Here is a 23,730-nt window from a genome sequence, read left to right as displayed (position 1 = left end):
ACCTCCTGTTAAGCTACAGGGATATAGAAATTGCAACAAACCCACCTTCCTGAAGAGTCCAGCTGATCAGTTCCAATTGAACCGGCCTTGGACCCTGCAGGTAGCTTCCGCTGGAAGGAGTTGTGACCCCAAAGTGGTGTCCCTAAGTTCCTAGGGCTGGCCCTTTGATAAGAGGGAAAGTGTACTCCTCCTGCCTAAGCTTAAAAGCTGGGACTTAGAAACTTTTTCAAGGATTTTAGCCAGAAGAACCAGAGGCTTCGGCCAGACTGCCGCAGAGACGCAGTCACCAACTTCGAACTGCAAGATGGTCTGAATTTGCTAGTTTGCCCCACTGAAAGGATCTTGACTTCCAGAAAAGTCTGAACATAGAGGACTTCACAGGGACCAACTCCAAGCAGCACCATGCTGACAATGATACCTTACTGGTCTTCCTCTTCAGACTTCCTACTTTTGGAATCAAGATTCTCAAACTTCCAGCCAACTTCAAGGCTCCCACCAAGGTCCTGCACTGACGCCGGTTGCTGTCCAAGAACCCTTCAGATCCATCTGGGATCCAGCCAGCCACAACCTCATAGATGAAGATTTTCCCCATGAAAAAGAAGTAAGTAGTCAGAAGGTAAACTCTCCAATTGGCCGAACCTGTTCCCAGTATCCAGGCCTGATGTTCAGACTTCGCCCACATGATGGTTTTCCAGACTCTGACATCGAGAGTTCCTCTAAAGTCCCACGAATGCCAAGGCTCCCATCAATGTCCTGCATTATTTCAGGTTGACGTAGATGAGTTCATCTTCAAATCCATGTGGCACCTTGACCCACCCATGACTTTGTCAACAAAGATTTTCTCCAAGGAAAATAATAAGTATGAAGATAGATTTTCCTCCACGCCGAACCGGGTCCCGATATCCGGTCCGTGCTTCATCGTGGTCGACCTTAATCATTTGCTTTGACGTGGTCTACCACAACCGGATATCCACAGTTGGTACATTGCGCTTTCTAGGGCTAAAAAAATCTAACATTTTGAAAAATTATATTTCTTGTTCCCTACATCCATTTTTTTTTTGTTTTGGTGACTAGTTGCTCATTAAAATGTTCTCCATTTTAGTACATTGGAGTGTGATTTTTATTATGTAGTCTTTCCTACTTTTTCACTGTTTTGGTACTGTTAAGTGCTTTACACGTGACCGCTCTGTGCTACAGCTATCCAGGGTTTAACTTAGGTTTCAATTATGGAGGCTTAACAGGTCCAAGGCAGGAATAGTGCGAATATAACTTGAAAGGGATTACCATCAACCTAATCAAATAACCCACTTCCTCAGAGTGATTGAAAGAGGACTGTAGATCTTTTTATCCACCACAACACATTTCTATAATTCGAAACTTCATCATTATTTCAACATTGGATAATACAAGCTGAGAGAATGCTGAACAATTTTAATATTATGGTTACCAAATCATTGGAAAAAACCATCCACTTTAATCAGTGGTAAAGAATAATATTCCCCAAGATTATACACTCTCCTAATGAAACCCCTCAGCAAGAGATTTCCCCAATTCAAGGGACAAGGGGGAGCTGTGGATATACATATTTAGCATGCTTACAGGATAAAGAACATTGATTTGAGCAAGTTCACACGGAAAAGTCCCAAGCCAAACCAAGGTGGCATTGAATGTTCATTGTCTTTGAGATATAGGGGACTTTTGTTCAAATTGATTCTGACACCTCAATTAGATTAAGGCATTATTTTGAAGCTGCATATTTTACCCCTAAAGAGATAATGATGGGATATAGAATGGAATTTTAATCTTGTGCATAATTATTTTTTTATGCCATGCTTTGCATTACCAAATCATGGGTGTCTCCAACCGCGCTGCGGGTCAATGAGTGGTTATACGGCAAATATGAGTCCGGACAGGCACTACATAGAATATGGATGGGTTTCAACTGGGATTCACAGACTAATGTCTAAAAATAACCCACTAGTTTACAGTCGATACGCTTAGATTTGGTGTGGTTGTCTGCTGTTTTGTATTTATCTGCACTCTCTCTGTGTTGTTTATGTTTTTTCTGATAGTATGTAATTTTCTTTTTTTTCTTTCTGTGTACTTTACTCACTGTTTTATCCCAGTTGGGAAGGTTATTGTACTTCAGTGTATCTATGTGTTTGCAATAGGGGTTACGGCCCAATTTCTTTTTTTTGTATGTCACATCAGTGCTGTTCTTTTCTGACTTAATAAAACAGCCTCTGCATGGGCTTGATTTTAGATGTGAAATCTTTGGATAAATGAGTATAACGGACTCTATTGTCTGAAGACGATGGACCATATATGTTAAAGGGATTATGGTTTTGCAAAGATGGCAATAAATACCAGTACTAAAATGGAACAATTCAGAAATAAGTTTGCGAACTAAAATGTAATCATTACAAATTCATGTGCATAGAAATGTTTATGGGGTAGAAAAGGGGTGCTCTTCACAGCATTTTAAAACAAACAGGGGAAATGTGATCAGCACCCAGCCTCAAAGCCAAGGCTATTCATGATGGTAATTTCCACTTTACGAGGGTAATTAGGTGCATAGGAGCCGGATTGACCTGTCTATGCTCCCCTCAATATTCACTTAGGGCCAGATGTAGGTAGGCATTTACCGGTCGGTAACGGCCGAATTCGGCCGTTACCGACCGGTAAATGCAATTTGAGATGTAGGGCCCTGTATTTTACAGAATCGGTAAATTTACCGATCGGTAAATTTACCGATTCTGTAAAATACCGAATCGGTATTTTTTCCGATTCGGTAAAATTGATATGTAGGTGGGACTCTTCTGAGTCCCACAAGCATTACAGAATCGGTATTTTACCATCAAATACTATTTGATGGTAAAATAACGATTCTGGTGTGCATGCACATGTGTGCATGCACACCTGTGCCATATGACAGGCAGACCTGCCCTTAGGGCAGGTATGCCTGCCACATGGCCCCCGAACCTTTTTTGGGGGTGCTAGAGGGTGTCAAAGTGACACCCCCTGCACCCTTGTCAGAATCGGTATTTACCGATTCGGTAAATACCGACCGGTAATGCCCCATTCATTCCTATGGGCTTCAAAGCCCATAGGAATGAATGGGGCATTACCGGTCGGTATTTACCGAATCGGTAAATACAGATATTTACCGATTCGGTAAAAGGAACATCTGGATGTTCCTACATATCCACCCCTCAGATTTACCGATTTTTAATTACCGAATCGGTAAAATTCGGTAATTAAAAATCGGTAAATCTCATTTACCTACATCTGGCCCTTAATGAGGTACCTTTTGTTTGGCATTAGAAACGTGAGAGAAGAGATGGGTAACTAATTTATTATTATCTTTGTGAATATTCCCCATTTTGTTGTGAATGGAAGGTACCTCCAGTACAGCTCAAAGTCATGGCTGGTTTATAGCACATCTGTTGAGTAAATGTATTGCTGCAGTCAGCCAGATGGAACATCTTACACTTTGTAGATGGAGGACCACTATCTTGATAATGTTGTTGCTTCTACACTTGATATAGTCTTTAAAAGCAGATGATCTTCATGGAATAGTATAATCTTTCTTGGCAACTTTGCACATAATATATAACCTTTTTAATAATAATACATTCCTATACAAGCAAAACACTTCATTGTGCTCAATCAACAAAAACATTTCTACAGAAACATCAGATCTATTGAATTTGTTACCGCTTATTTTCTCTTGGGTTTACTTTGAGGTTTGAGGTCTTACTTTCTTTCAAAGCTACTCATTGTCTATTTTCTGTCTCTTCACTAGGGAACAGGAAGGGGCTGAATCCACAACAGAGGAAGGGCAGCTGCCACAGGTCGTGGTGGAACTCTGTGATGTCCAGGTGGCTCCCGGAGCTCAATTGGCAAAATTTCAACTAAAAGTTAAAGGTAATCAGATGAATAACATGTACAAACTATTGTATTATACATATCACAGTAGGCAAACATGCAGTTATGAATAGTTGAGAGTTTACACGGAGAAGAGGATTTCTAATGACTACTTGTAACTGAAGATTCCTTACCTTTGGAATATCCCCATGCACTAGACTGGATCCAGAGAATTTTGTAGCAGCCCTCTCACTTGCTAGTAGATGGCATCATGCAGCACCACTGTGCACTGACATTAGTTTCTATGCAACTTCGTCAGTCTTCCAACGTTTTCCAAAATTCTTTCAAGACAGTGTGCTAGGGAAACTGTCCCCAACAAAAATGACAGGATTCCAACATTACTGACACTGAAAGAAGCAGATGTCCGCCACAGACTCACACCGGATATATTTTTGGAGCTTGTGTTCATGTCATGACTCCAAGTGAGAAGTGGGCTCTTACGGGCAGGGCGGGAGGAGAGCCTTTACGTTGCTGAACACAAATGCTTGTGCTTAAAGCATAGATCCTGCTTTCATTCCAAGTCACAGGCCCGATCCCAATCGCGACATTACAGGCTCAAAAATGTCCACATCCTGGTCTAATTCTTCAGGTACGTTGAAGTGAAAATCTAAATATAGGCGAAAGAAAGCTAAGCAGGTCTTTCTCCCATCCGACCACTTGAAGTCTAGTGAGAAGGCATGAAGCCATCAAGACAAAGATCACAATCCTCTGGTGTCCCCCAAATCTGACCCAATTATGAAGCTAGTCCAGGAACATTCCAAATTCTACAGGTCAACCCACAGTAAATAGCCTTCAAACAGGCTATGCTGAAGGCTTCCTTTGGCACACGTTCAAGGCCAACAGAGGCTGCATGGGTCTCCAGTAGGTCTACTTCTGATGGATAAGCCCCCAGCGTCACCTGCCTCTTCAGGTCCGTCCCGACTTCAGTCTTGACTTCTACTTTGGCACCAAGATCCACGCCAGTTTCTTTAGTGTTGGTGTCAAGACTGACTCCCCTGGTGCCAGCCAAAGATCCAGTCCTGATGCCCTCTTCTGGCCCTAACTAATCTCAGCCCACTGCAGTCCTATGTCGCAAAGGCTCTAACAGTTATTCTACAACCAAACTCAAATTATAGACCTCTGCCACAATACTAATACAATGGGAGGTAGAGGCTTTCTTTGGACCAAATTATGATCCAGTGCTGGAGCACCAAATGTCCAACAGGGTGAAGATGAGTTAGGGGACAAATTACTTCCCCTTCTTTACATTGATAATGTATTGTATTAAAATCTTCAAAATGCCAGTGGCTTAGACAAATGACCTGAAACACAGCTAGACATTCCAACTGGCTCACCAATGAAAGAAAGTGTCTCATTTGCAGTGGTGGTGATTCTGAGGGCAGCTGAAGCACCTGATTTGCAACTGCTCACTATTGAGTCAAAAACAAATGTATTAACAGGGATTTTACAACCAAGGCCAGCTTCATCAGAGCCATTATTGTATGTAATGAAGTCCTGATGTGTGCCTTATGGCTATGTGACTCAAGCAACGCTCATGGCCTCCAAATTGAGTTGAGCTGTGGCTAGGTGGCATAGACCAAATCCCAATAATCTGGACTTCCTAGCCAAACACCTTACACCAGAAAGCCTTATAGTTCAGGCATCAGTATGTAAGGTCAATCCAAATTCTTTTCTGATCGGTCCTCCAGCTAGAGAATCAAAGGTTATTGATACATTTGGAAAGATAATGTTTTCTTCTGCTACTTTAACTGTCAGGTCAATCCATGCAGTTTGTCTCCTGAGTAGGTACATCCATACTCTTTGGCTGGCGAGCTCTTGATGGCTGTTTCTGGAAACCTCAGGACATCTTAGCCCAAATGATACATGATGTCCAGTATGCAGTTTGAGCTGGCCTGGACACCAGTGATTTTGCAAATATAGTTATTGGCAATAGTGTTGTGCTCAAACCACATGCCTGGATGAGATCAACCAGGTTGTCAGGGGTTGTGCAGGCGTCCTCAGTGAACATGCATTTTAGTGGCTCCAGGCTATTCAGAGAAAAGACTGATTCAGAGCCAGAAGGATTTAAAGACAGTTGCATCACCGCTCACTCCTTGGGCACCCACTAAACAGTTACCCTCAACAATGCAGGGCTTTCAGGGGTCATCCTATTGGGCTTGTGTTAGAGACAAGACCAACCCGCCAAGCCTATACCACAGGAAGTGATTCAGTCCATTTGAGGCCGAGGGCATGCCAGCAACCAAAACTTTGATCGCCCCCGTGAGCAGCAAACCTCTATTCTACCTCTTCTACTGCAGTGGCTGCCACACCACTTTAGGTTTCCCTCACATGCCCATGCATGTTTTTAGGAGGCAGAATACAATATTTCCTTCCTGGCTGGAGATCCATTACATCAGACATATGTGTCTTACAAAGTGTTCAGAGTTGCTATGCGTTGCCTTTCGTTTCTTACCAATCCCTTCTTCTTCCTATAGGAAATTGACTTTCATAGGAGCCCTTCTCAATCATAATACAGGAAAACAATTTCCTGCTACCCAAAGGTGCTAGACTCCTACATGGAAGAAGAGTGCTACTCGTGCCACTTCCTCTTGCTGAAGAAAGAGTCCCCAGACCTATCTTGGACCATTGTTTGCTGAATGCCTTTTAAGGAAGGGCACGTTCAAGGTGCTTACTATGACTCAGATCCTTTCAACTCTGGATCCAGGAAACTGGATCCTGGACATGCAGGATGCAAATATTCATATACCTATCCTGCTGCCCTACAGGCATTATCTGTGATTCATAGTGGGCAGGGAATCCTTCCAAATTACTGTGCTAGCCTTTGACCTCACTTTAACCCTTTAGATATTCATGAAAGTGATGGCTTGGTTGCTGCTCGACTTTGAGGTTCAGGGATGTATGTATTCCCATGCCTTGGCAACTGTGTTCTAGAGAAAGGCTCAGTGTAGTCAGTCGTTGATCACTTCCGAATGTTGGATGAACTCTGGCAATCATTGGGGTTCACCATCAATGAAACAAAGTCCCACCTGAGCCCCACATAGAGATTTCCCTTCATTGGGGCGGTCCTGAACAGAGTACCATTCAAGGCCTTTACAATTTTGCAGCAAGTGTGGGACATTTACAATATGATCTCAATATTTCAGGATCTGTCCAGGGTCTTGATGCAGATGGCTTTGAGGCTTCTTATTCTCCTGGCCTTGTGCATCGTCCTCTTTCCATACATCAGGTGGCTTATGCAGGTCATGCTGTGAAATATCAGATCCTAGTGGGTACAGCATCATGGCTGCCTAATGGACTACATTCAAATCTCAGTGGTGACAGCTCATGATCTGGAATAGTGGCTGATGAGCACCAACCAGACCTGCAGCAGGCCACATATCCTCCCCCACCAAGAGTACATATTGGTGACAAATACGTCACTGCTGAGTTGGGGGTGGTCACATGGGAGTAGAGTCCTCTGATTTCTGGCAGAGAGTCAGCTCCATATCAATCTTCCGGACCTTCATATGATTGGTCTGGGACCTAATGGGACCTAACCTTTGTTTTAACATGTCTCTTGTACACCCCATTGTCTGAATTCAATGTGGGCATTGGTGTATACGATCCTATTCAGATTCCCAACTTCATTAATGACAACGATGAGAGCAGTGAGACTTGCAATCTTCGTCCTACATGAGTAGTTATATTGGTGACTCTAAAGCTCTGCAGTATGCCAGTGGCCTGGATACCATTCCTGAGATGGGTCTGGAGTGTCCTTTGGGATCCCCCATGGAGGAAGTTGCCTCATTAATGAATATACTACACAAAGCAGTTTTAGGTAATTGAACTGCCATTGTGGGTAGAGGAGACCAAAGATAACCTCCTCATCGAAATACTGCAGATTGCATCCTCCACCATGGAGCCATTGCTCCCCTCTAATGAAGCGGTGATGCTACAATTTTGGTTGTCAGGAGCAAGCCAGTTGTTGCATCTGCTGTGAACCACCAGGTCGCCCACTATCATAGTCCGGCTCCTGGGGACCCAAGGTTTTTGATGGCTCACTCCTCCCCGGAGAGTCTTTTTGTTCAGGCTTCTTTCCTTGAAGCATAATTCTGATTCTGTCCTCGCTACTACTACAGAAAGGGAGTCTAAAAAGATGGCTACAATGAGGAAGAAAGTCTTCTCTTCATGGAGCATTGCCCAATTGGTCCACTAACGTGACTTGTCTTCCTGCCCGTTATTTCCATACTCTCTGAGAAATTACGCAAAATGTCATTACTTTAGACTAAGTTCATCCCCAATACAACACAGTTTTTATTGTTATACTGCTTTTGGACTACTTTTTAGTTTGAAAATAACACAAGTCCAAATGTATACACAAGTTGAATTTGTTTGCATTGTTATTTAAAAACCCTTTGAACAATAGGGTTTTACATACCAAAACAAACAATGGAAAACAATTAATTTAGAGAGGACAGGGTGCATAAAGATATGGTGATTCATGTTAAATTGACAAAAGAAGATTTAAAAATTATAAAGAATATTCTGAGAGTGTCTGTGGCATGAATCATACTTCCTTTAACCAAACAAATGAATGCTGCCTAAACACTGTAAACGTTTTGGACTTTTTCCTGTTTCTTAGTGGGAGAAGGAGTATGTATTGGCTTTTCTTTCGAATTTGTTTTTCTTTTTCTATTTCTTTATATATAATATTTTATTTTAAAGTCGGAGCAAGCAGGACATCCTAATAACATTCTTACATCAATTTTTATTAGATAATTATATAAACATTATTGCATCATCAATAGTTCATTGATTTCACACAATCTAGTGCGGGACAGAGGAAAAATGGAAAAATAAATAAGACGGGGAAAAAACGATGAATTCCTAAATGTATGTAATAGGTATTTCAGGTTAGTTAAATTCATGTATCTGAAGATAGGGCACACAATATTTAAACGACTACACCCAGTGCAGTTTTATCCAGATCTTCTCCACCTTTTTACTGCTCTAAGCCCTCGGGCCTTGGCCACAGCTATTTCACATTCATAAGCCTGCCAAAGTATTGCCCAGAATTCAGATACTCTGGGTGGCATTGAATCTACCATTGCCCTAGAAATGCACAGAAGTACACTTACTATAAACTTTATGAATGAATAAATAAATTATGAGTGAAATTAGAGCCCTAAAGCTGGGGCTCCCTCTGGTCTTTAAACTAATTAGTATTTCTTTCTTACTAAAGCAAAATTCAAACCCCAGCTGTTTAGATATTAATTGAAATAGACTTCACAAAAATTCCTTTAACCTCGGGCACTCAATGAAAATATGGACTATGTCTGCTGCAAATAACTGGCATTTGGGGCAATGTACCCGAGAAGAATTCCTAGAGGGGGTTCACTTAGAGATGCGTTCAGGTGTATAATACAGATTGTACACTGTCCTAAATTGTTGTAATTTGTAATCAACTGCTATCAGTGCCCTATCAAGTGTTTCTGTAGCTTCTTGTAGTTCAGCACTAGTTACTATAGCCGCTAGTTTTTGACTCCACCATTGCGCTATTTGTGCCTTATCATCTTCAATATAGGACATAAACTCTTGGTTTATTGTACTTTTGTTACATTTTGACGATTGATATAGTAAGACAAAAATTTCAGATGTCACAAAAGCGCTCAAGGGTCAGAGCTATAATGACCTGCACAAATTTTCACTATTGGTAAGTGCCTATTTAGTAGATAATTCCTTGTGCGACACGGTCGAGGATGCGACCCATATACACCCCCTGGACGCATACATTGTCCAGGACGTTTGGAGAGTCACCTATACTCATACTAGCGCTGGCCACGAGACACCAATCTTTTAGCCGCGAACTAAGAACAGGAGGTACCTTCCCTATGTTGCACTGAATGTCTTGAGGGGTACACGCCGGATATATCAATGTGAATATATCAGACCAAAACACGTAGAGATTACATGGTGGCTGACGCTAACTAGGAACTCTGTCAGAAACATTTACTTTGAGCCCTGAAGAAGTCACGGATGTGACGAAACGCGTTGGCAACAAGCAATTCTGTGAATTTTAACTAAGAACTTGAATAAAGAAAACTGAAACAACTACAATCAACTCTTTTTTGACATTCTTATGTGTGGGACGATTCTGTCTGAATATCTATTATTACTGTGAAATATAGAAATTGGATAAATCAAATACGTGTGTTTAAACCTTGGTGCGGGTCAATTTTCCATGACAAAAATTTCAGATGTCTAGTGTTCCTTTTTATATTCCCAGTTGTGAAGAAAGTAGTCCCTAACCTGCCGATATTTACAGAAAGATCGTCGCGGGAGTCCATATGATTGCTGAAGTAAAAGATTGTAGCCCCTGAGTGTCATATAGCTGGCCTGTAGACCCATATTCCCCCACGCTCGCCCTACACTATCATGAAATATACTGGGGAATAATGGGTTGCCCCAGAGTGGGGTGAGAAAGTGAACAGCTGGTAAGAAGAACTTACTACAAAATTCCTGCCATGCTCGGACTACATCCCTTATCACCTTAAATCTTACCCTCTTAAAATAATTAGGGTCAGTTAGCTTATGCATTACATATTTAATATCTGAGCTTAGAGCTAATTGATACCCTGCAGCAATCGCCCTAGGCTTACCCCCAGCCAATAAGCTTTGGAACTGATCCATAAATTAAGCCCAGAAATATACTTTAAAATGCGGCAGCTTTAATCCCCCCTGCTCATAGGGTAATTTCATATACCTCACCGTGGACCCCCACACCGCCAAAGCCAGCCTCCACAGAGGAATGAATGCCATAGCCGACTGGATGAAGGACAGCAGACTGAAGCTGAACTCAGACAAGACGGAGGTCCTCATTCTCTGATCCGCCCCATCAGCCTGGGACGACTCTTGGTGGCCCACATTGCTAGGCGCATTCCCGGAATCCACAGACCACGCACGCAACCTGGGGGTCATCCTCGACTCCACCCTCTCCATGACCAGGCAAGTCAACGCCGTCTCCGCGTCTTGTTTCAACACCCTCTGCACGCTCTGCAAGATCTTCAAATGGATCCCTCCCGACACAAGGAAAACCGTCACCCATGCCCTCGTCACCAGCAGACTCGACTACGGGAACGCCCTCTACTCAGGAACAACAACCAAGCTCCTAAGACGACTTCAATGAATCCAGAACGCCTCGGCACAACTGATCCTCGACGTCCCCCGACGCAGCCACATCACACCCCACCTGAGAGGCCTGCACTGGCTCCCCGTCAACAAGAGGATCACCTTCAAACTCCTAATCCACGCACACAAAGCCCTACACAACACCGGACCTGCATACCTCAACAACTGCATCAGCTTCCACACCCCCACCCGAAACCTCTGCTCAGCCAACCTTGCCCTCGCAACAGTTCCTCGTATCCGGAAAACCACAGCCGGCGGCAGATCCTTCTTCCACCTCGCCGCCAAGACCTGGAACACTCTCCCCACCAGCCTACAACAGACTCAGGACCTGCTGGCCTTCAGAAGACTCATCAAGACCTGGCTCTTCGACCAGTAGTAGCCCCCCTCCCCTCAGAGCCTTGAGACCCTCACGGGTAGGTAGCGCGCTTTATAAATGCACTGATTGATTGATTGATATACCTAATAGTTTGTCTAGATTTCTTGTAACCCCACATAAGACTACGAATCGCCCCCTCAAGGTGTCTAAAAAAGGAATTGGGAACCTGCAGTTGTATAGAGCGAAAAAGATAGAGGAATTTTGGTAAGATGTTCATCTTGATGACATTCCATCACCCCAAGATACTTAGAGGGAGCCGATGCCACTGCCGTAGTTTGATAATAACTGTCTTCAACAGTGGCTCATAATGTAAAGTGATAATATTTCCCACCTGGCTACTGAGACGTAACCCCCAGGTAATTAGCTGTGCTTGTAACTCCCAATGGGGAGTAGGTGTTTTAAAGTTAAGAATTATTTGGCTTTTACGTAGGTTGAGCTTATATCCTGAAAATTCACTGAATGTTTCTGCCTCCTTAGATATAACATTGATTGCTTCACATGGGTTATTAGCGTACACTGCAATATCATCTGCATATACAGTTATGCTCAATTTAACACCATTTAATCTTATTGGCTGTATGACCTGGTTCAGCATCAGGTGTCTTAGATAAGGCTCTATATAAAGAACAAACAACAGAGGGCGAGTGGACATCACTGATGCGTACCCCTGTATATGGAGAATAGAGTAGAGGACTTGCCACCCGTTCAGATTTTGCCCATCGGATTCTATTACAGCGCTCGCACTAATGCTATATATCTGTCACCGATTCCAAAATTCCTCTTGATGGTCCAGAGTGACTCCCAGCCAACCCGATCGAATGCCTTCTCAGCATCCAGCATTATCATACTCATTTGATTCCCAGTATGACACGCAACATCAAATGCTGCGATTGCAGTTCTAATATACGCAGTAGTATCCCTTCCTGGAACAAACCCATGCTGTTGTATAGTAACACAGTCATTCATAAGAGTGGCTAACACTTTAAAATAGATTTTAGCATCCGCATTTATCAGAGATATCAGATGATAAGACCCCCTCCATTCAGGTGGTTTGCCCTTCTTCCGAAAGACTCAATTCAATAAGTTCAGGGACAAGGATATTCATAAAAACTTTATAAAATTCCAAGGGAATTGCATCCTTTCCCGCATCATTACCAGATGCCAGATCACCTACTGCTGCCTCGACCTCCCCTAACCCCACTTTCTCTTCTAACATAGAGCTCTGTAAAGACTCTAACCGGGGCATTCCACTCTCCCAAAGAAAATTAGCTGCTGTCTGCTGATCCATACTCTCAGGTTTATTATAAACCTTTTGAGTAAAAATTGTGAATTGCTCAGCTATTAATTGTGGGCAAGTATAGCTGCTGCCATCATCTCCCAAGATACATTAAATAGCATTGCATGCATTCTTATCAGCTATGTGATGAGCCAGAATACAACCCACTTTTCACCATACTCATAATGGCATGCCTATTCTTCTGATAGCTTGCCTCCGCTTTCCTAATTACCCACCGATTTACCATTTGCCGCCTTTCCATTAACTTAAGATGTATAACCTGTACCTAGGGGGCTACATGTTAATATTACCTGAACATGTTGCAACTCTAAGTCTAGACATTCCTTCTGCGATTGAGCCAGCTCCAGTTGTTTACACTTATTCTAAATTATGATCAACTGCAATGTGGCTCCCCTATTATAAGCCTTCATACAAACCCAAATAATAGCAATATTAGTAGTACTCCTATTACTCGGAATAAATTCAGCCAGTACAGTTTTTAAGTGCCAACAATATTCCAAATTAGCAAGCAAATTTCGAGGGGAGGAGTATAGCCGCTGAGCTCTCAACTCTGCTTGCAGTATCTGCAATGTCAGCATCATAGCATTGTGATTCGAAATAATCTTCGAGCATGTCTCAATCTTTGCCCCATTTTAACATTTGTCCTCTTGCAAATATCATGTCAATACGTGAGTATTGCCTGTGGGAAGCAGAGTACTAGGTATACCCAGGTATTTGAGGATATAGAATTCTCCATGCATCCTCAGACCCATGTAGCCTCTTCTACTCCACAATTGCAGCCCGGGTTTTAGCCATCAGATTATTGGGTTGTTGATTAGTGGAATCGATTTTATACTCCATAGCACAATTAAAACCTCCCATATCTATCAATTCCCCTGCCCAATCCAATAGTTCTAAGCTTAAAAAGTCAAACATATCTGCTTCATCCAGGTTGGGGCCATGCACAACACAAATAATGTATCTCAGGGTATTAATTAATGGCTGAGCAATGGTCCATCTCCCCCTACTATCTGTAAAGGTTTTACCGACTGTAACTGCTAAACCCTTCGATTTTCTTATTGCTACCCTACATATAGATATTGTCTGGGATGTACAGACGATACAATTATGTCCCAGTTGCCTTAATACCTGCCTATTTTTGTATGCCAGGTGCATTTCTGTAATGCCCAAAATATGCTGTTTATAAACTGCAAGCTCCTCTCATACTAACTGCTTTTTACGGGCTTGATTCAACCGAGCAACATTCCAACACATCAGTTTTAACCTAAACATTGTGTAATTCTACAAACCATGAAAAACTTCCCTTTATTAATATCCGATATTACCCAATCATTTCAATACATTATGTGTACAAATTTTGATGGCTCTGACTTTCCGGTACAACAACAATAACTAAACCCCCCTACGCCCAGCCCTCCTTCCCATGTCCTGGAAAAGGAATCATTCCCCCCTAAGATGTTTATAGAGTGACAGCAAACTGAGAGCACCTCACTTCAACCCCCACCCACTGTATCAGCCACATCACCCCGACCATAGAGCTTAGAAAAAAGATACAAGAAAGCTTCCCCGGCAAAAAAAAGACAAACCTAAGAGAGAGCAAACCATAGTATATAATCTGACCAGACCAGGCCAAGCCTGAAAATCATTCATTCAATAGTGATCTGGATACCTATAGTATAACTAAGGTATAGAATACGAATAGTGTTACCAGGCTTAAGTTAAAGACCCCCCCCAATTATCTGTAAGTCAATTGCCTGAAATTTGCCATTAGCTAAGAGTGCGCTGAGCGTCAGTGTTATTTTGGAAGATCATGCAGCGACCTTCTTAAATAAACTTCAAGCGTGCCGGTTCCTGCAGGAATACATGTGCCCCCACTACCTTCAGAGGGTCAATTAGCTGGCACATCTTCCAGCTTCTATCCATTGTATATTTGCAAAAGTCTGAGCTCACGAAGATCATTAGAGAATCAACCACAACAGGGCGGGCCCTAGAAAAAATATCCTGTTGCAGCAGGAAATTGCTGATGAAGAGAAGCATTGGGCAGGGATATTGCTGTTTTGCCATGGCTTCTGATTTAAAAAAAATTGGGAATAAGTGTGCCCGTTGGGTCTGAGAATCCCAGTCCCAATCTGCTAACTCAGGAAATGCCTTCTGGAAAAGCTGCACAATAAATGGGTGCGCGTTAGATCCCTCACTTCCTTCCTGTATCTCGAATAGTCTTAAATTGTTTCTGCGTTGCCGATTTTCTAAATCCTCAACTTTCTCCTTGAGGATAGGAAGTTGACCATCATGCATTTTGATTATTTTGGCTGATGTTGCAAAAGACTCCTCCGTGTCTGCCACGCATTGCTGTAAGTCTGCTTCAAGAGAAGACTGTGTTGCAACTTTACCAGTCACCTCCGCTAGGGCTTGTTTTATTACAAGATTATCTGGCCTAGCTTACACATAATACTCCTGCGCCTCTGCCCTTTGGTCTTGGAGTGCCTGGAGACTTTTAGATAGCGAAGGTTCTTTTGTGTATCAGGGATCAATTACTTGAGAAGAGGGCAGAGTGTTAGTCTCAATGATCCCAGTGTTCACAGAAAGGGAGGGAGTAGAAAGTTGCAGTCCTACTGAAACTTCAGAGTTAGGCTTTATACGGTGAGGCACTTCCCGTAACTCTGCATTATTAATATCTTTCACAGCTGAAGACAAAGAGGTAGTCTCTTCATAAATAAGCAAGCTAGACCCATTTGCTTGACCGGAGTTAGAAAGCCTGGATATTATAGCCTCCTCCTCGCCCCTGGGTTCTTCAATTCTCTCTGTAGAGTGGCCCCATAAGTCTATGATGAATATATGATGTTATTCCGCGGGGTAATATCCCGCATACCATTACTCCGCATTTTTTATAACACAACAGCCTTTACTCCGACATACCATGATTCCGCAAACTTTTACACCGCATATGCCTTTACCACGCATGCCATTACAACGCAAAGGCATGCAGGGTGATGGCATATACTTTGTAAAAGTACTTTATTTATATATATATATATATATATATATATATATATATATATATATATATATATATATATATATATATATATATATATATATATATATATATATATATATATATATATATATATATATTACCTACTGGCGGTCGCCAGTAGGTAGTTATAGTTAGGATTTTTTTCAATGTTAAATCTGAAAATTCTATTTGAAATAACTTTGGCGCCGGTTGACGAATCTGCCTGAAAATTTCCTCAAAATGGCCTTGCGGCGTTCCGGTCCTTCCCTGAAAGTTTGGGGGGGATTCGTCAAGCGGGGGCCGAGATAAAAGGGGGGTCCCAAAACGCGTTTTCCCCATGTTAATTTCCATAGGGCGGTCGATTTCACTTTTAGCCCGAACGGCTGAATGGATTTCCACCAAACTTGGCAAAATTGTAGGGACTGGTAGCCCGATGTGCCTTTGCTATGTCTCAAGATATGTGCTCCAGTGGATTTTGAGTAATTAAGGTTCAAAAAAATATATATATCTATAGCAGCGCTCCGGTAAGCGCACCGGTACGCGCACCGGGCGCGTCACGCGACTTGCGCGCAGAAAGCTGATTGGCTCTGGGGTGTCTGTAAACATTCTAAACAGTCCGGAGCGGCCGCCATCTTGTGTCTCGGTAGGATCGAGACACAAGAGGTGGCCAAAACAAAGGGGGAAATGACCATAATGGGGCAGAGTAGACCCCCCTTGACCCCCTAGGTTTGATGTGGGGGCCATAAAAGGGCCCCACGGGGCAAAAAATAAAATATTTTTTTTTTGATTTTCGCGGGGGGAGCGCCCGGTACGCGCACCGGGGAGCGTACCGGGGAGCGTACCATGGGGAAAAAGAATGACAGTTTTAAAAGTAGCTGATTAGAAAAAAAAATGTTTAGTTGTTTTTTTTATACATACACATACATATATATAAATGCATATGCACATATATATATGCATATATGTCTATATGTGTGCGTGTAGAGAGAGGTAGAGAGGTAGAGGTTTAGAGGTAGAGAGGTAGAGAGGTAGAGAGTAGAGAGTGAGTAATAGAGAGTAGAGAGTGAGTAGTAGAGAGTAGTAGAGAGCAGTAGAGAGAGTAGCAGAGTGAGTAGTAGAGAGTAGTAGAGTGAATAGTAGAGTGAGTAGTAGAGAGTAGTAGAGTGAGTAGTAGAGACTGAGTAGTAGAGAGTAGTAGAGAGTAAGTAGTAGAGTGAGTAGTAGAGAGCAGTAGAGAGTGAGTAGTAGAGAGTGGGAGAGAGTAAGTAGTAGAGAGTAGTGAAGAATATTCCAAAGTTTGGCACAGCACCACTTTCACAATGAGTCCAATCAAATCATATCACTTAGAGTACTTATTGAAGCGCTGAATCTTGGTGTATATTCAAATGCTTTTATTTTCCTTAAGTTTATGTACCACAGCCAGCCGAAACGTTTCGTTCTGTACAACAGAACTTCTTCAGGGCGTTCTTATTTCCTTCAAGTTATGTCGGTATCCCGTTGTCATATAACTAGATATTTCTTCCAAATGTTAGACGAGACATAAGTATATTCTTATTAAAAGTGACTAGGTATCAATTTTACCCACACAATTCGGGCAGACTTGAGTAATTTATAGCATCCTCAAAGTCAGTCTTTCAAAAATTCCAAAGTATAGGACATGATAATCCAAATCCAAATGTTTCTCAAGAGAAGTCATTTACAATCGTTCGGAATATCGGTGTTTGGGCAGATATGATCCAGGGACCCCCAGTATGCAAGGGGAATTAGTCCCCCCTCTGCAAAGGCGCCAGTGGCCTGCATTGCAGAGAGGTGTAACAAGGGTGTGGCCTCATTACACTTCTCTGCAATGCAGCTCCCTCGCGCATACTGGAGGCTCCTGGTGGACTAGTTGACCCCAGGGACCCCCAGTATGCAAGGGGAATTAGTTCCCCCTCTGCAAACGCGGCAGTGGGCTGCGTTGCAGAGAGGTGTAACAAGGGGCATAGTCTCATTACACCTCTGCAATGCAGCCCCAGGCGCATACTGGAGGTTCCAGGTGGGCTAATTGGCCCCCAGGGGCCCCCAGTATGCAAGGGGAATTAGTTTCCCCTCTTCAAACATGCACGGGGGCTGCGTTGCAGAGAGGTGTAAAAAGGGTTGTGGCTTCATTACACCTCTCTGCAATGCAGTCCCCTGGCGCATACTGGAGATTCCTGGTGGGCTTTCAGGTCTTATATAGTTAGGAATTAACATTAAAAAAACCTTTGAAATTCACTGAAAAAACCACAGGTTTCACACCAGTTATAGTTAGGAATTAGCATTTAAAAAACCTTTGAAATTCACTGAAAAAACCATAGGTTTCACACCAGTTATAGTTAGGAATTAGCATTTAAAAAACCTATTAAATTCACTGACAAAACCAGTTATAGTTAGCTGGAAATTTTACTGATATAAAACCAATGAAATTACACGTTATAGTTAGTTGGACTCACTATAACTTGCGCGTGCAATGCACTGCTGATGACGTCACATATTACATCACTCATGACATGGTCAGTGACATCACTCATGACATCACTGATGACACCATCCTTGTGACATAGTGACAGACCTCCTTTCACTGTAATGTAACCCTTGAAACACATATTCAAAAATAGAAACTGAAATTTAAAAAAAAATGGAGATACCCATATCAGTTACAACAAGCAATTCAGTAATTCCACCATCTATATGCACATCCAGTCATTCACCAACAGTTCTATATAGTCACTCATACATATACTCACTCATCATATGAAGTGATACACCTATACATCCTGTTACACACCGACAGTCATCCAAAAGTTACTCACACACATACTCACACGTGCAAATAAACTATTGAACATCCATTTATTTGAATATAGAGTTATACACACACTTCCACCTTACTTGTATTGAAAATTACACATCTTTATTCTCTTAAACAATCACTTATAGAAACACATACTTATTTAAACAGGAACTCTTACAATCTCTTACTCTCACATATACTCACTTATATACATCAATATTCACATATACTAGATTAAAACATATGTAGTTACTGATAAAGACACTAGTGAGACAGTCATTCACTCACTAACAAACACATATACACACTCATCCACCCATACAGTCCTGCACATATGCTGTCTTCAAAACACATACAAACAGCGAGTCAGTCACTCATGCATCTATGTGCTAAGTAATACCCCCACCAAACCATATAGACACTCATACTGATACTAAGAGAAACATCTAATAACCCATATACATACGCATGTAGCTACTTACCAACACATGTAGCCACTTATACACAAAGTGAAACAATAATATATATTTAAATATTTAAACATTACTCACTAATATTTATTTTTCAGAAAGACACATATTCACTGGATGGTGTCATCAGTGATGTCATGAGTGATGTCACTGACCATGTCATGAGTGATGTAATATGTGACGTCATCAGCAGTGCATTGCACGCGCAAGTTATAGTGAGTCCAACTAACTATAACGTGGAATTTCATTGGTTTTATATCAGTAAAATTTCCAGCTAACTATAACTGGTTTTGTCAGTGAATTTAATAGGTTTTTTAAATGCTAATTCCTAACTATAACTGGTGTGAAACCTATGGTTTTTTCAGTGAATATATATATATATATATATATATATATATATATATACATATACACATATATATTTTGTTAATTAAAAAACATTTTTTCATTTAAATTGAATTATATATATATATATATATATATATATATATATATATATATATATATATAATATATATTTTTATGTATATATATATTTTTTTTAATTACCCAGTACATCCTAAAAAATAATCCCACCCTGGTCCCTTTAAATACCCCTGCACCCCATATTTGTAACCCACCATTACTCCTTAAAATACCCCAGCACCTTTAAACGGTAACCCATCCTGACCCTAAAAATACCCCTGTACCCCAAAACCCAAACCTAGCCCTGAACCCTAAAAATACCCCTGTACCCCAAAACCCATACCTAGCCCTGAACCCTAAAAATACCCCTGTACCCCAAAACCCATACCTAGCCCTGAACCCTAAAAATACCCCTGTACTCCAAAACCCATACCTGGCCCTGAACCCTAAAAATACCCCTGTACCCCAAAACCCATGCCTAGCCCTGAACCCTAAAACACCCCTGTACCCCAAAACCCAAACCTAGCCCTGAACCCTAAAAATACCCCTGTAACCAAAAACCCATACCTAGCCCTGAACCCTAAAAGTACCCCTGTACCCCAAAACCCATACCTAGCCCAGAACCCTAAAAATACCCCTCTACCCCAAAACCCATACCTAGCCCTAAACCCTAAAAATACCCCTGTACCCCAAAACCCATACCTGGCCCTGAATCCTAACAATACCCCTGCACCCCAAAACCCATACCTCGCCCTGAACTCTAAAAATACCCCTGTACCCCAAAACCCATACCTAGCCCTGAACCCTAAAAATACCCCTGCACCCCAAAACCCATACCTCACCCTGAACTCTAAAAATACCCCTGTACCCCAAAACCCAAACCTAGCCCTGAACTCTAATAATACCCGTGCACCCCACTACACAAACCAACCCTGTACCCTTAAAACACCCCTGTACCCCAAAACATATACCACTACACCCCAAAACCAAAACCATATACTTACCTTAAACTTGAATTTAAAAAACATATCATTTTACCATTCATGCATTTACAACTAATTTCGTTGTAAAAGCATGCATGGTAAAAGCATATAAAATGTAATGCCATAGGTTATAATGGCATTGCGGAGTACTTTCGTTATCATTGTATGCTGAGTGATAGTATGCAGGAAAAAAGTTTTGTTGTAAAGGTGGATTACCGTCTGCCTCTGCCTGCAGCATTACTAATAACAATGTTATTAGTACTCCCATTCATGTCACCTACTAAAGTTAACAAGTTATCTTGTATCAGGGTAGTTTCATCCAAAGTTGGACCCGGAGTTCCATCATCCATATCAGCGGGCGCCATAGTGTCATAGCAGCCGGCCTCATAGGGGGCAGCCACTTCTTCACGCCCTGCTTGGACTGCATTCAGCAAGATGTCAGCCATTGCCATCACAGTAGTCAGGCCCATCGCACCGTCCATCATGCTGTATATCTCTAAAATACCGTCAGCCTTCCCAGATTGTAATAGTTTTAGCATTGGTTTTCCAACCTGGAAGCAAATGCTTTTTGCTGCAGCAGTTGTTGAATGCCAGCTGCCTAATTCCCCCTGAGCCTTTGTGCTCTCCTTCGCCTGAGCCTCAAGAGGTGCCGTAGTGGATGTATGAGTATTTCGGACTGCCTTCAGTGCACTGCCTCTCTGCGGGGCCATATCCAATGTCAGCGTTCGCGTTGGACACAAACTTGCCTAGTAGAAGTCAAAGCGGCTCGGCCGAGCACACCAGCCTGTGATCCTAGCGGGCCACACAGAATGTCGCAAAGCCTGTATCCGCGCTACAGAGATAAAGGGATCATTGTCTTTTCTCTGCTCTCAATAAGTAATTAAACACAATTAGTGAAGATCGTGGTGATGCAGCAACATGCTACACCGGGTGTAGCTCCGGCTCCGTGCTCTCAGGCCGCGGAGTCAATCCGCCATCTTCCCTCTCGGGATGCAGTATCTACTAAGAAAACTGAGCCATGAGATTAGTAGTCTGCCATCAGTTTATTAATGACTAGTTAGTGGTAAGTTTTGGTAGAGAGACACAGTTCTTGGAAGGTTTTCCTAAAAGCCATCCAATTCTCAGCTACACGGAAGGTGGTTGGTTATTTGATCACGTGAAACAATATTTTGCATGCATTTCATTGATACCCAAACAAGGTTAGACCTTTGTTCCAACTTGGTTAAGGGCCTATGAAACTGTTCATTTCAGTCATCCTGTCTATCTGGCTCAGAAGCTGTGGATCTCTGGTTTTTGGACTGCCTCTTGCAAGCGCTGCACTCTCCAGACAGAGACCCAACATGCCAACAATCACAATGTTTTATTGTTGCTGCCACTGTCTTTTAGAATTAATTTCCAGTCAGTGTTATTATATTACATCTGAAATAAATATTGATAAGAATGTAAAAATGTATTGTGCAATGTCAAGTCAGTCAGTCATTATATCCCTTAATACATCACTGACACTGTAAACAATTCACGATGATATTTCCAATTATTTCATTAATGTCAACATACATAACTGTTGCTGCTTAATGTTGAAGAGAAGGTGAAAGCTACACCAGACAACCATCATTACACAGACAGATTAAAACCATGGATAGGTTGATATTTTCAAGGTCTCAAGTTCCAGCTTCTTTTGCCTTGAGCATCCTTGAAGAATAGGAGGAACTTTGACTGTCTGGTGACAGTAAAGCAAAAATCAGTATAAAGTTTCCACCTGATTTATTGAACATAGAATTCACATATAATAAGCTTGAATTAAGAAGCCCCGGGTTCCCAGGTCAGGATGCACACTACATCATGATGTCAATGATATTGGGATTTTAAATAAGTGCTGTCTTTTGCAGGGTACCCTCGACCTCGAGTCTATTGGTTCAAGGATGGACAACCCATTCATGCCTCTGACAGGATTCTCATAACTGACAAGAAAAAGCGTAATTCACTAGAAATTCTGAATGTCACAAAGGAGGATGCAGGGGAATATTCCACTTACATCAGTAATTCTTCAGGGTCTGCTTACTCCTCTGCCAGACTGCTGGTCAAAGGTAAGTAAAGCAGTTGAGGCTCTGCTAATGGTGGCCTGTCTCTCTTTTCACATGACATTTTTCCTACTTTCCCCACTTTCATTTTCTTCTCACTTTGACTTCTCATTCTGCAGTTCTGCTCTCTCTACAAACTTCTTTGTTCCTTTATTCTCCCTTTCATTTCAATCTATCGTTCGTTTCTTCCTTCCTTCTTTCAGTCAATCCTTATTTTCCTCTCTCCCTCCCTTCCCTACCCTTCTTAAAGACCCCGTTCCTTTAATCAATAGTTTCTCTTTCTATTTCTTGTTTACAATCTATCTCTACATGTCAAACTCATGTTTTAGTACATTTATTCCTTTAAGCATCCATAGGTTTATACATTATGTTTACTTTATTTAACATTTAAAATTTCATGTGTTTATACCTGCCACACCTCTGCGAGCGATGACCGCCATCAGATAAATGAAGAGATAACTTTCCCGCTTTTGGTCTTTGAAACTTGCATGTCTGGGGTATTCTTAAAAGGATCTAATTTTCTCTGTTTATTAACATCTCTGTTAAAACCGAGGGGCATATTGACAAGGAACAGGGAAAATTAACGGTAAGGACGCTTAGCGTTAATTTTTTTAACGCCCGCTATTGCTGGAGAATATGGACTGGTTATCGCATTATTATCAATGCTAACCGCCTATGCGATAAAAAACCCAGCGATAGCGGCATTTTGGAAGGTTATCGCTGGTAATGCAGCAATAAAACTATAAGGATAGGGATATCCTTGTTGACAGCCCATGGTGGATTTAGCCGTGTAATTCACCTTCCATTGGATTACATGGCTAAATCTGAAAATTAGCAGACGTAAAAAAAGCAGCGCTAACCGTGGTTAGCTCTGCTTTTATTTCTCTAACAGGGTTAGTGTGAAGCTTGATAATAGAAGAAATGTCGCTTAGCGACATTTCTCCTATTATTTTGCTTTGGAACTCCCACTTTGCATCTCATTAGAGATGCAAAGCGAAGTGTAGTGAAAAAGGGTGCTACCGTGCGATTTTGCATGTTAGCACCCTGTTGTTGTAAGGGCGATATTTTTATCTCCGCTTCTTTGGCTTTTAAAGCCAAAAAAGCGGAGATAAAGCCCTTGTTAATATGCCCTCGAATTCCCAAAATTAGGGAAGACATTAGAATTTGTTTTGCACGTTGTCTGAATATTACCATTT

General features: G+C 41.8%; 1 protein-coding gene across 1 annotated transcript in view; it reads left to right on the top strand.

Moving 5' to 3' along the window:
• Nucleotides 1–23,730, top strand: part of OBSCN (obscurin, cytoskeletal calmodulin and titin-interacting RhoGEF) — a 1,012,031-nt gene that overhangs the window by 702,736 nt on the left and 285,565 nt on the right. Inside the window, exons 75-76 of the mRNA XM_086941076.1 lie at nt 3,806–3,927; nt 22,343–22,540. Coding sequence (XP_086797202.1) covers nt 3,806–3,927; nt 22,343–22,540 — 320 coding nt within the window. The remainder of the gene's footprint in view (nt 1–3,805; nt 3,928–22,342; nt 22,541–23,730) is intronic.

Source organism: Lissotriton vulgaris, chromosome 10, assembly GCF_964263255.1.
Source record: "Lissotriton vulgaris chromosome 10, aLisVul1.2, whole genome shotgun sequence".
NCBI classification, from domain to species: Eukaryota; Metazoa; Chordata; class Amphibia; order Caudata; family Salamandridae; genus Lissotriton; species Lissotriton vulgaris.
The sequence above is the reverse complement of the archived record's forward strand: the minus strand, read 5'-3'. Positions and strand labels throughout refer to the sequence as shown.